We start from the raw sequence: 12325 nt of genomic DNA, 5'->3' as shown, positions 1-12325 counted from the left end.
GCATTGCGATGCGTGACTGTCGGTTTTCTTATTTTTTACTTTCGAAAAACAATACAGTATCCGTTTCTAAAAATGTGTAGACTGCTAGCTTTACGGACTTCTGCGTGCCGAAGGGCGGGAAGATAATTGCGGTGACTGTTATGCCGACTCGATTTTAGATCGGATCGCGTAACAGTCCTACCCTTATCGATAATATCCCGAAAATCGTCAAAAAAATGTGTGGTTTTGGACCCGTGTTAAACTATTTTATTCATTTTTAATATTTTTGTTATTACTATTTCCACATTTTTCGCATGTCGTTTGCCGAAAAGTGCATAATGGAGACACTTCCTATGATTCCGTAAAGAATGAGACGTAAAATGAGCCATCGTGAGACTGTTTTCATGCAATTTGAGATCGCTAAACGGAAACTAGAAATTACAATAATTTCGTAAATGAAAGATGCTTACAAGTGGTAGAAAAACCATTTCTAATTACATTTGTAATTTGTAATCAGACGCAAAGTCCATACTAATTACATTCGTAATTTGTAATCGTCATTTTTCTAATTACAAATTGCAATTGTAAGTATAATAAGTCATTCTTACCTAATTTCAAATTGAAAATGTAATTAGAGTTTTCTTTCTTAATTACACAAAGTAATTAGTGGTGCCCAACACTGGAGTTGATAAACCATTACGATAAACAATTCAGGGCTAGCTATAAAGTCTTCATATATCTTCAGTCAACGACGTATCGTTAGAATTTTTTAAACCGTGTTTTATTACTTATTTTATATTGATGGACAGGGTTCGAGTACAGTCGCATGATGATCACTATAAATAATAATTTGTTATTTTATAATTTTGGCACTCGTAGGGCGCTAATTGTCTTCCTCTTCTTCTTCATCTACATTTTGGACAATACCTAGTTTGTAAAAAAGCCTATTTGATTTCAAATGCACTATAGCGTATGCGCATAAATTTGTATTGCAATTTCTCCGCATAGGCTATGGATACACATGTGTACGTATAGGTTTACATGTATTGAACAATTATTATTAATAACAGTAACGATGATGACGATGATGATAAAAACAATCATAATCTATGTGAATATTGATTGCTATTCTACCGTTACAAGGAAAAGTGTAAAAAATTAAAACTTTCTTTGTACAAAAACATAAAAAATTGTCAACATACTTGATTTAAAATATATTGATGATTTGTTCTTCTGCGTCGTGTTTGACCACATTAATTGATTTTACTTACTCCGACAGTAAGATTCCAATGATATTTCGTTGAAATTATAATTCTGTTTTCGAAATTCTCCTCAGTTAGTCTCGGACAGAGTTTGGGACACTTTTCCTTAGCTCAGGAAGTATTTTTGTATACACATAGATACTTGTTCGAAGTAAGTCTGTTTCTACCGTGTGTAGTAAAAAGATCCTATATTGTATTATAGTACATTTGAGAATTTTTAACTTACGACCAATTAATTATTTTAGTAGTATCGTCTAACAACAATTTAAATATCTCGCGATTCAAAGCCAAAACGTGCTTGGTGAACAGCTTTGCCCGCTGTCAACATTCATAAATTTATTTATAACACGCTTTAATACTGGAACACATTTACAACAATTTTAACACTCAACAGAGCTTATTACAGTCCGCTCTGCCAATGAAAACTCTTTGAAAGTAAATAACAAAATTATCGTAATATAAGAATTATAAAATATGTACTTGAATTATAATCTTTTTTTTATCAGAATGAAGATATTTCGTAATTCGCATATCATGATAATTTTGTTGTTCAATTTCAAAGAAAACTATATTGTCCACAACTATTTTAGCTTGGAATATTTATTCATACGATAAATCGACTTGCCTTTTATAAACTCGTATCATGACACATGCAGTCGTTCATTTAATGATATAGCTTTTGAAACGTTTGAAATAATTTGTTATTTGAGTCAGTTTGCACAAACCATAATACTAAGCGTGCATAAGTCAAGATTAACAAATTACTTAGTACAATTATCATTTTAGCAAAAGAATTATCGTATCAAATAGATCGACATGCATTTCGATCGGGGCACTATTGAAAGAGCGGACTGTACCATTACTTCCCAGTTAAATCAATTTTTACCGTTAATATTAATATTTTCCATTCTCTTTTTTCCGGTTAAAGATTTTTGGTGTTAACGCGTTGCGACGCAGATATAATAATATGTTCATTAAAAAGCTACCGAATATAGATATATTATATGTATATATAACGTATATTTAATCATCATTAACGCTAACTTAGGTGTTAATTTTTAATTACCTCTACCTTCGTAGGCACATTATCTAAATCTTAAGTCGTAGTTTTACTTTGGTTGCTTAGCCAGTGCGTTCTTACGATACCTTTAATGTGTTTTCGTCAATTTCGAAGTACCCTCCCACCCTTTCCCTTATATCCACCCCGTGCCAGAGTACCTTTCCCTGACATTGAGAACCTTAAATGTAAATATGTGAAAGTCTATATTTCTCGTTCGGATTTACGATCAGCACCATTCGAGTGACCACAATCGTCAATCGGTCGTTCATCGAGCCGAACCAAAAGTCAAGAACAGTATCCACACGTGTATCGTGTACTTAAAAGTCTTTCCTTGAGGCACGACGTCACCGTAGGACTTCGTCTCGCTTCGCCAAAACCTCATCATGAAAGTCTCAGCTGCGTGAAAGGCAAAAACTTGTCACGTCTATGACAGTAGGCCTTGTGCTATACCCAGTACTGGTTTCTCCTGAGTAACGGATTGGCCCTAGGTGTGGTAGCCGAGGGACACGGCAGATCGGAAGTGTCAAAGCTGCTCCACTCGTCACCGTCCGGCACACCGTAAGGATACCTCGAAGAGACGTCGACCTCGGAGCCAGCGATGCTGTCCAAAGGGCTAAGAGGGATTACCTTGCATTGAGGAAGAGTGGCTGGCATGGATGGTAGGACTGGAAGTGGGGTACTACTTCCCGTAATGCCATCATGATCATTACCGAATCGTTTGAGGTGCGGAGTGGCGGGCATAAGATGATCGGGTGGTCTAGGTAGCGGCATTACACCAACCCCGGGTGATGGTTCGGTCTTGTTGTCGTCGGCATGCTTGTACCGATTGTGTCTACACCTTATGGTGATTATGACGACTACGCCGAGGAGGAAAACGCCCAAGAGCATTCCCAGGATGAGGAGATAGTCGTTGCTCATGTTGGGGGCTATTGCCATTTCTCCCTCGTGCCCAACCGGGTCCATCGGACTACCTAAGGTCATATTGAAATCGTCGACGTTATATTTTATTCGGAAGTTGAAGTTGCCAGCCGCGGGCTGAAATATAGATGCTGCCAGCACAAAGCCGAAGCTGTCGGGTGTCCCTTCGATTTCCAGAGCGGGCATTTTTTTACATACAACGTATATCAGGCCCGAAATCAGCTCCTGATGGGCGAACTTGCTCACTTCTCGTTCCCGCGTGCCCTTCCTATCTCCGGAACTCCTGATGATCTTTTTAATTCGTGCATACTTCGGTTTCCTCGTCACCAGGAACACCGGGTTGCTACTTGTCAGCTTCGCCAGTGGCGTCGCGTCCATGTATCGTAGATCCAACCGATTTCTCTCCCCTGCTATAGCCACCATGGGATTCACGATCATCAATGGTTCTACAATGACGTCGATGACGACGTGTTTTGCCTCAAAATCGCTCAGCTGTGCCGCTAACTCGAGGCTATCATTCGACACGGTCATGTCGGTCTGCATGAACATCACACTCTTCGACAGAAGATCCGTGTGCCTGAAGCTAACCGCCGCAGCGTCCCTGACGTATATGGTGCCGAACTTCGGTGCCTTTGTTACATTGTAGGTGACCAAATCCTGCCTCGCGTTAGTTTCTAGTTTTATGTTGTCCTCTGATATCAGAGCTACGTTAGAGCCCTGCTGGAGGCTGACAGGGCCGACGACAGTTACGTTCAAACGGATTGGGAGAACGTGAAAGTTTAATACCCTGTAGACCGGGTTGAATCTCCCATCAGATACCCTAAAGTAAAACGAAGCCGCTTGTAACGGGCCGGAGTGCTCATAGACGAGACGATTTGAGTCAACATCGTGCTGGCTGAACTTGTTCACCTGATGAACTTCGGATGAATTTTGATCTTGGGGAAGCAGAAGAAGCCTGCCGTAAGTTGGGCCAGATATAACGTCGTAGGATAGTTCCTGAGGGTCTGTGTCCGGATCGGTCGTAAGCAAGTTTTCTCTGGTTATTGTCTGGTTCTGATTTCTTACAACAGAGACGAAAGGCGCGTTGGTTACGAGTTTGAAAGGCTCGTCATTTATCGGCGTTACAATTACTGGGACAGTCGTGTTACACAGTAGAATGTGGCCCGGAGTCAGGTACACAGAGAAGTGAATGTGATCTTCCGTCGTATCCGAGTGATCATGGAAGTACGCTACCTTTCCTCCTTCGATTTCAGGCAGTGTGAATGTCGTCACATTTAAGTCTGGTAAAAGCATAACGTGGCCGTGGCTAGGATGTGTGGCAAGTCTGGTTATTACCGTGGGATTTTCAAGGCCAGCTTTTGCCTGCAGAAACTTAACAATGCCGGTAACGTTCACTATCACCTTTCCCGAACCTCCCTCCTCGACGCGAACGCTTTCGGCTGATATGTATCTGTCAAGTCCGCCGCTTGATACAGATATCTCAATTTGAAAGAGCTGAAATCATAAATCGTTGGATTGATTATATATGAAATTTTGTAACAAATCGATGTGAGTTGGTAAAGCTTTGGCCGTTTGCACCTAAAAATTACTGTTCTAGCATTTGTTCTTTAGTTTTTTTATAGCACAAGAGTAAAGAAAACGGGTTACCTGATTCAGTACCGGCTTAGCGAAATGTGCCTCTACGTCGAAGACGAAGGAGTCGTTGGCAGAGAGATCCATGAATTGTTTGGTGTGTTCGTAAATTACTTTGCTGTGATTTAAATCGCTCTGAGAAAACCTGTCAACCTCGAGCCATATCCCCTCGCTCGTTTCCATGATTATCCTCCCGAGATGCGGCCCGCTTCTGACAATGTATTTTATTTTACGATTGCCATCCGTACTATCAATAAAGAGTAGGTCCGCAGATATCGGTTTCCTTGTTAATGGAAACACGTTTAATGGATTATTGTTCTTCACCGAGAGACGGACTTCTCGCGTTACAACCAGCATCGTGTAGTTACTTGTAGTATGAACCCCATCGTCAATCGTGAAGATAAATTCAGCATCTGATTCGTCTGTAGAGATAAGAAAAATTGCTTTCAAGCTCAAAAATGATTGATAAGTGATTATATGAGAACTGTTCTTCAAGTTGGCCCAACGATAAGTGATTATCTTTTTATTAACAAATTTCATGGTACATACATGTTACGGAAAAGTAAAGAAATTGAGTACTTCATGTTAATGGAGAAGATTTTTCTGACAATTTTTGAATTTTGGTAGAAATTTCTAACGTACTATCTGAGTAAAATTTCCCGAGAGCTCATTCCATAATTCAACGTGAAACTATAATAATATTCTGGAGAACAATTTTAATAAATGCAATATTTCCAACTTACTCGTATGTGTGAACATTATTTCCATGTTGTTGATATGCTGTTGAGTAAAATTACGAATTTCCAATTTCTTAAACTGCTTCAGTGAGATAAATCCATTTCTGATGCTGGTTACATGATACTGTAAATTTGCCGGTTCAGTATCGTTATCAAGAGTAGCAAGATTCTTGGACGTTATAAAGACAGAGCCACCTTGCCATACATTCAAAGTGGTCTTATTAACCAGAAACGGAATTTCGTCGTTAACGGGAATTACTTTGAATCCAAGCTCAAAGGGTTCGCTGGTTTTTTCACCGGCAATGGCGACAAGTCTAAGACTATCGTTCAGAGTTTCATCATCCGAATGTCGATACATTATGACACCAGCAGCAAGGTGTTTTTGCGGAAACTTCTTCACCAGTGAATTTTTCGTAGAATCAATCAGGGTACCGTGCTTTGGTTTTTCAATAACTCTGTAGTCCGTCACCTTTCCCGCATAGTATTCCGTTATCACTGGGAAATCTGACTCGTCTAAAACGACGCTCTTTCCCTCGACGACACTCAAGTTCCCGCTTGCTAGGTACATCTTGTCAGGGATGACAACGAAGTTGAGGGCGAGGTCTCGGAGCCACGTTATCCCATTTGTAACGTCAAACGTAAAGCTGTCCTGAGTTTGGTTCGGTTCCGACTGGACATAGTGCAGTTTACCCTCATTAATAGTACTTTGCTCAAAGCTGGTGACAACGTAATCGTCCCTAGCCTCGTCGCTGTGTTCCTGATCAGGAGACTGGAGTTCAAGATTTCCAAATCGAGGTCTTTCTTTAACCAGATATGTTATCTGACCCGGGGATATTTTTGGATGCATAACTTCCAGGTGTTTCTTAGACAGCAGAACACTCGTCGCTTCCTCGACGAGAACCGTTTGATTGTTGGCGACGATGAGTGGTTCCCAATAGCTCTCCGGGTAAACTTTGACGGTAAGATGGCCTTCAGCCTCAGTTTTTTTTGCGGAAACGCGAAACTTGAAGCTATCTTTGGTCAGGGAGCCACCTTGGTGTTTATAGCTAACTTCTCCGTGAGCTAGATCATCTTGAGTGAACGTAGTCGTCTCCTTGTCGCGTTTGAGCAACACACCGTGTCTCGGTTTCTCTATCACGGTGTAAATTATCTCGCTGTCATTGGCATTCACGTTTGTCTCAATCTGAAGCACCGCTGTAGTCAGAGTCGTCGATTCGTTAAATTTGACCACCGAGCTATTGGTTGGTACAGGATTAACATACGGCGGGCTCGCCTGGACCTCGAGGACTCCAGCGGTGTAGAAATGCCCGTCGGTGACACCTAACTCGACTTTTCCCGTCTCCTCGCCATGGTGTCTGAAGAGTATTTGATGCCGGTTAACGTCCTGCTGCGTGAATTCGTATATTTGTACCGGAGGATTGGTCACTTTGTAGAGTCCCCCGTTTGCCGCGTCCCGCCTCGAGTAGACGATGTCCGAAGGTTTCGTATCGAGATCAGCGTCAATGTACTCGAGTACTTTGTTAGTGAGAATTCGTTCGCCGTTGAGAACAACGTGAAACACTCTGGCGTTGAGTCGTGTTGGCGGATTGTCGTTTCTCATTGCCACTTCAACGTGAAAATTGCCTACGTACATGAAGTTCTCTCGCTCTGAGGAAATGGCCACATACGCAAAAGTATCCTCCGGAGTCTCCGTATCATCATGAACATAGTGTACAAGCTCGGCGGCCAGTTCGCTGGACGTGAAATACGTAGCATTTCGCCTCGGGTTTGAATAAAATGTATCATTGACGACCTTTAGCCAGCCGTGTAAAGGGGTGACCGTTACGTTGTAAGTTAGCGAAGTAACGCCGTAATTTTTACCATCGAAACGCATTATCTTCAATGGTACGCTGCCTCCCTCGTTCACCCTTAATCTGTTGACCGTTTCAGGTCCGTTTCCGTTTCTCTGCAGGCTGTATCTGATAAGAAGTGAGGACGCGATCTCCACGCACTGTGGCGCCTTCACTCTGAACACCATCTCATCGTTGATGTTGGAGAAAGATTTCCTTAGGAGTTTGTATCTGTAACGAAACGTGGCATTAAGCGCATCTGAAATCAGGGTTCGTTTTTCATTAAAAATTTTCTGTCACGAAATTAAATGAAGCTGAAACGGTGGAATATTATCTACTTTGGAAGTAGACTAGAAAGGTGGTTTTCTTTCGAATTAAGTGCATGTTTCTATATACCTTAGTCTTCCGGCGTCGAGATCTTCCTGGGTGAATGTATCGCCTTTCAACACTGCTTTTTTAGTCAAAAACAGTTCCCCATACTTTGGTGATTCCTCAATGGTGAATACGATCTTATTGACTGGGGTGGTCAAGGGGTTCGTTTGAAATTTCAGATTCTGCGAGCCTACAACAACCTCGATGGAATTGGTAAAATTTACGGGCAGTCGCCTGGACTCTTTCAATTCCAGGTCAATGAACGTGATCCTGAAGTCGAAGGTATGCTGAGTTCTGACCTCCCTTACGCTTGCTTGAAACTTAAACTCATCCTGAGATGGGCTGCCTACGTTATGAAGATACCGCACCCAGTCCAGCTCAACATCCTTGCTGGTGAAGTGATCGACATTGCTCCAGGAGCCGGAGACGTCCTTGAACTTTTGTATTGTCCCAAACTGTGCCGGACTAACAATGTCGTACCGTATTTCGATACTGGAATCATCGGAGTTTGTTATGAAGGATAGATTCGCCGGCGTCAGATGAGAAAACGACCGATGGACCACCACTAAGCCTGTATTATATTGAAGCTTTATTTGCAGTGGGTACGCTGAGACTCTCAAATAAGCTGGCTGACTGCTCTCGATACCGTCGCTCACCTGGAGTCCGAGCATCGCGTTCGATTTTGCTAAAATTAAAGAACGGACGGAAGTTACTAGGAACAGACTTTAATTAAAATATTCTAAATTCAAAACGATTTCCAATTCCTCTCACCATTCCCTCTGTGAACATAGGCGATTAGTCCCTGTTGCAATTCCGCCTGAGAAAAGCTGTCGATCGGTTTTGTTGGATAAGTCAAACGTTCCACATGTCCTGCATCCATGTCTCCTCGAAGAACGGTGTAAACAAGGCTTTGAAGTGGCGTGTCGGCGTCTACAGCCCACACTAGTTCTTTGCTGAGTACTTTTCTTGTTCCCTGTTAGCGAATGATATGCAATTACAAATTGATCTCGTGTCTCTTCAACGTTTCATCTGTGCTGGTCTTTGAGCGGTGATGCGGAAGCTTACTTGAGCCAATCGAAGGACTTTTGCAGTAGGAATCTCCAAGAGTGGAGGGTCGTTAACGGGGGTGACGTTTACGTGCAGTGGGAACCTCAGGCGACCCTGTAAATAACCTGGCAAAGTGTAGCTGGCACCAGCGAGTAGTTTCAGCTCAAGAATCATGCTGTCCTCCGTACTCTCGCTGCCGTCGTGCATGTACTGGATCTGTAACGACCATGGGTTTTTTTTGAAATTCTCTGTCGCTTCAAGGAGGGTCATGAAGAATTAATAGAAGTTTAAGTAGAATTGAAATTAGGTTTAGTCGAAGTGAGACGACTGGAGGTCCCTTGAGAGTGAGGTGATTTAAGAATACCAAAACCCGAGTTATAATTAGATAAGTGAAGTAAACGTTAAGAGTAGAACATTATACAATCTAACGAAGCTAGGAGGATGAAGAATAAAAAGAGACGGTAAACGAAAATACGTTGAAATAAAATAAAAGAAGGTTGTAGAGTAAGGGTTGGTTCTCTGTCGCTAGTGATACACGATAACGGCCATTCGGTGAAAGGGAAACAGTTTAATTTTGGACGTTGTATACAGCTACCCACTTAAAGCAGAGTTTCGAGTGTCCTTTGATTAACGGCTCACTCTTTCGGCAGTAATTATCACCGTGAGCGTTGAATAAAAGAGTAATAAAATTGCGAGTAAAAAATTGATGAGAGCGAAACGAGTTTTATAACGAACGAATTCCACCGGGATTCACAGATCCGCGATGGAGGTGAAGAAAGGTGATATATTAGCATATCGTGATTCGTGAGATACGGCAGTTGTTGCCTGCAATTCGAGTAAACCGAACGAGAAAAACTTTATGCATGGAATAAACAAATTAAAAACTAATTTGGAAAACCGCTCAGCCCGGGTGAACTCGACACTCAAAGCTCGAAGCATTCTGTCGTAACATTAATTAACGAGTAACCGAAACGGGTGCCATTAAAAAATACTTTTTTTCTCCCGTGATTATCGTTTTATAAAAACGTTCTTTCAATATACGCAAGTGAGTTTATATCTGAGCAAAGATCAAAATCACGCGAGACGAAAAATTATTAAACTAGATTCGAACCTGCAGTTCCTCCTGTAGTACAAAAAAAGAAACATGCATCCAAAGATTATGGAAAAATATTATAAAAATCGTACGCGAAAATATCTACAAGGGGCGTCTATTCCGTGTTATACATACATACACATAAATTTATCCATCGCATGCACACGAACGCATGTATAGGAACACGTAGAGAGATGCGCAAAAAACGTATGAATGTGTCTTAAAAAGTCGGATCGTTATAAATAGAGGAACTCGGCTGCTGGATAAAGTGGCCGTTCAAACGCAGGCATAAGCTGTGCAACGCCCGCGCCTAAAGGCGGATTTCTCGCCACGTTTCCTTACCATCTAAACATAGGCCTTACGACGCTTCGCTATCAATAGACGCAGGGTGGAAAAAGGCCCCTATGACAAACTGGGAGAACACATGACAGCATTGCCTCTTCTTTTCGAATTATTTTTGTCCTACGGTTCTGTTGCTACACCGTTAGCTACCGTAGACGAGTGAACGTCTAACGTATTATAGCTGGTCTTTTACGTTATCTCGAGCGCATATTGCAGTGTAATATGCGTGGATGGGTGTGCGTCGAACTATGTAAAATAATATTATTCGAGAAGATGACAGGGTGGAAACGGCACCACTCTGATGTACTTAATCTCAATCTCGTATATATAAGATATCGAAGAGAAATTTGACTATGAAACTCGTTAGCGAGTCTGTAAAGAAAGGGAAAACAAATTAATACAATAATTAATACACCATTTGTATACCCTCACCAGATGGTAGACGGTGTCATCTTCGTAGTGCCTGTTAATTTTCTACCTTAATATTACGCGCGTATATTTCAATATTTATTATTTCTATTTACCATAAATACTCAACCCCTCTAACGAACCCTGACTAAATTATACCGCGTCGCAATTTTCGCTTCACGTTATTTTAATTGAAAAGCATATTCGACCGACCTCGTTGAAATTAAAAGATAAAGGGACAAGGAGGACGAGACGGGGGGATTTAATCGTTTCTCGTCAGGCGGGATCTGGAAAACGACTGTTATTACACTGCGGCTTAATTCCGTTAAAAATTTATGTGAGTAATTCTTCCAATCGGATAACATTCAACTTTTAGTAAGTCTGGATTATTCTAGTCAATTTCGGCGGGATAAATTTCCAGAATATTTACTAAAATCTTGCACCAAAATTCCCTCGAAATTTCAGGTTTTTCCAGAAAACTTTTGCAACTCTCAAGCTGTATCGAAAGTACGATTCCTCGTTCGTAGACTACTCAAACAACGCTAACCATACTCTTCAAATTATCTTTAGTCAACAATTTTTAGTATTTTTGTTCAACGTTTACTCACTCATTCAAATTTGAAACAAAATTTTTTTTCACAGCCATAAATTTCTAATTTAAAGATTATTACAAAAAAAATTCCCAAAGTGAAATCAATATTCTCCGAGAATTATAGGCTTTGTAGACTTATCAGGGAAAATTTCAGTCTTGGGTGTAAAATTTTTAATGAATAGAAACATGCAACACGATTCTGTTTCAGATACACTCAACCCTTAGCATTGACAGTTAAAATGTTCGCATCTTGTTTTATCAAACTTTGATAGCAAGTGACGAACCGCATCTATTCAATGCAGTCAGTGCATTTCAAATGAAATCGTTATCAGATCGGTATAAGTTTACGCCCATTTCACGACCTACCTTGTCTTGGTTTATTTCTTGCAGAGTGAAGGTATGGTCGGATTTGGTATTGAGAAGATCGAGGGCCAGGGTTCCGTGCGACGGCGGTGTGATCAGGGTAAAAATAACGCCCGTTTCTTCAACTCCGTATTTTGCTATATCTAAGATCATTGCGATGTTCTGACTTGTTACGAGAACGTGATCACCCTCGGATACCATCAAAGGGCTTAATGATAGAATTTCTAAATCCACTGGAAGGTTTGCGCTTGAGTACACCTGCATGGAAAACAACGAAGCTGTAGTTTTTGACAAGTATCGATACTCATATAATTATCAAACTATTTAAAAAGTTATGAATTTTCGAAGAAAAATCAAACACACATCGCCAAAGTCTCGTAGCGGAGATAATTCGGAGTAAATACTGTCAATCACAAAACAAAACTCAAGCTTGTCTTTGAATAGCCAATAATTGTAACGAAATCAATGAAAGTTGTTGTAGAAAGTTCGTGGTTATAGTATTTATAGAATTATAAATAACAATTTTCAAATTCGTCGAGATAGGTCAAGTTTAAATGTTGTTTTTATTTAACGACGTTTCGGTCGGGCACACGCCAAACATCTTCAGGTGAAAATCGACAACCTTCGGTCTCAGACGTTGTTGCTTAGGCCATTTCGGAGGAAGTGAGTGAAGTTCATGGCCTACCTCGAC

General features: G+C 41.0%; 1 protein-coding gene across 2 annotated transcripts in view; it reads right to left on the bottom strand.

Annotated features, from left to right (window-relative positions):
• Positions 1-738: 738 nt before the first annotated feature.
• Positions 739-12325, bottom strand: part of LOC124183749 (chondroitin sulfate proteoglycan 4) — a 52430-nt gene continuing 40843 nt past the window's right edge. For both annotated transcript variants that reach the window (XM_046572682.1, XM_046572683.1), the window contains 7 exons: positions 11638-11892; positions 8855-9052; positions 8561-8762; positions 7814-8474; positions 5595-7648; positions 4867-5273; positions 739-4713 (listed from right to left, as the gene is read on the bottom strand). In XM_046572682.1, the coding sequence (XP_046428638.1) occupies positions 2746-4713; positions 4867-5273; positions 5595-7648; positions 7814-8474; positions 8561-8762; positions 8855-9052; positions 11638-11892 (5745 nt within the window). In that variant the 3' untranslated portion in view covers positions 739-2745. The remainder of the gene's footprint in view (positions 4714-4866; positions 5274-5594; positions 7649-7813; positions 8475-8560; positions 8763-8854; positions 9053-11637; positions 11893-12325) is intronic.

This window comes from Neodiprion fabricii, chromosome 5, assembly GCF_021155785.1.
Source record: "Neodiprion fabricii isolate iyNeoFabr1 chromosome 5, iyNeoFabr1.1, whole genome shotgun sequence".
Classification (NCBI taxonomy): domain Eukaryota; kingdom Metazoa; phylum Arthropoda; class Insecta; order Hymenoptera; family Diprionidae; genus Neodiprion; species Neodiprion fabricii.
The sequence above is the reverse complement of the archived record's forward strand: the minus strand, read 5'-3'. Positions and strand labels throughout refer to the sequence as shown.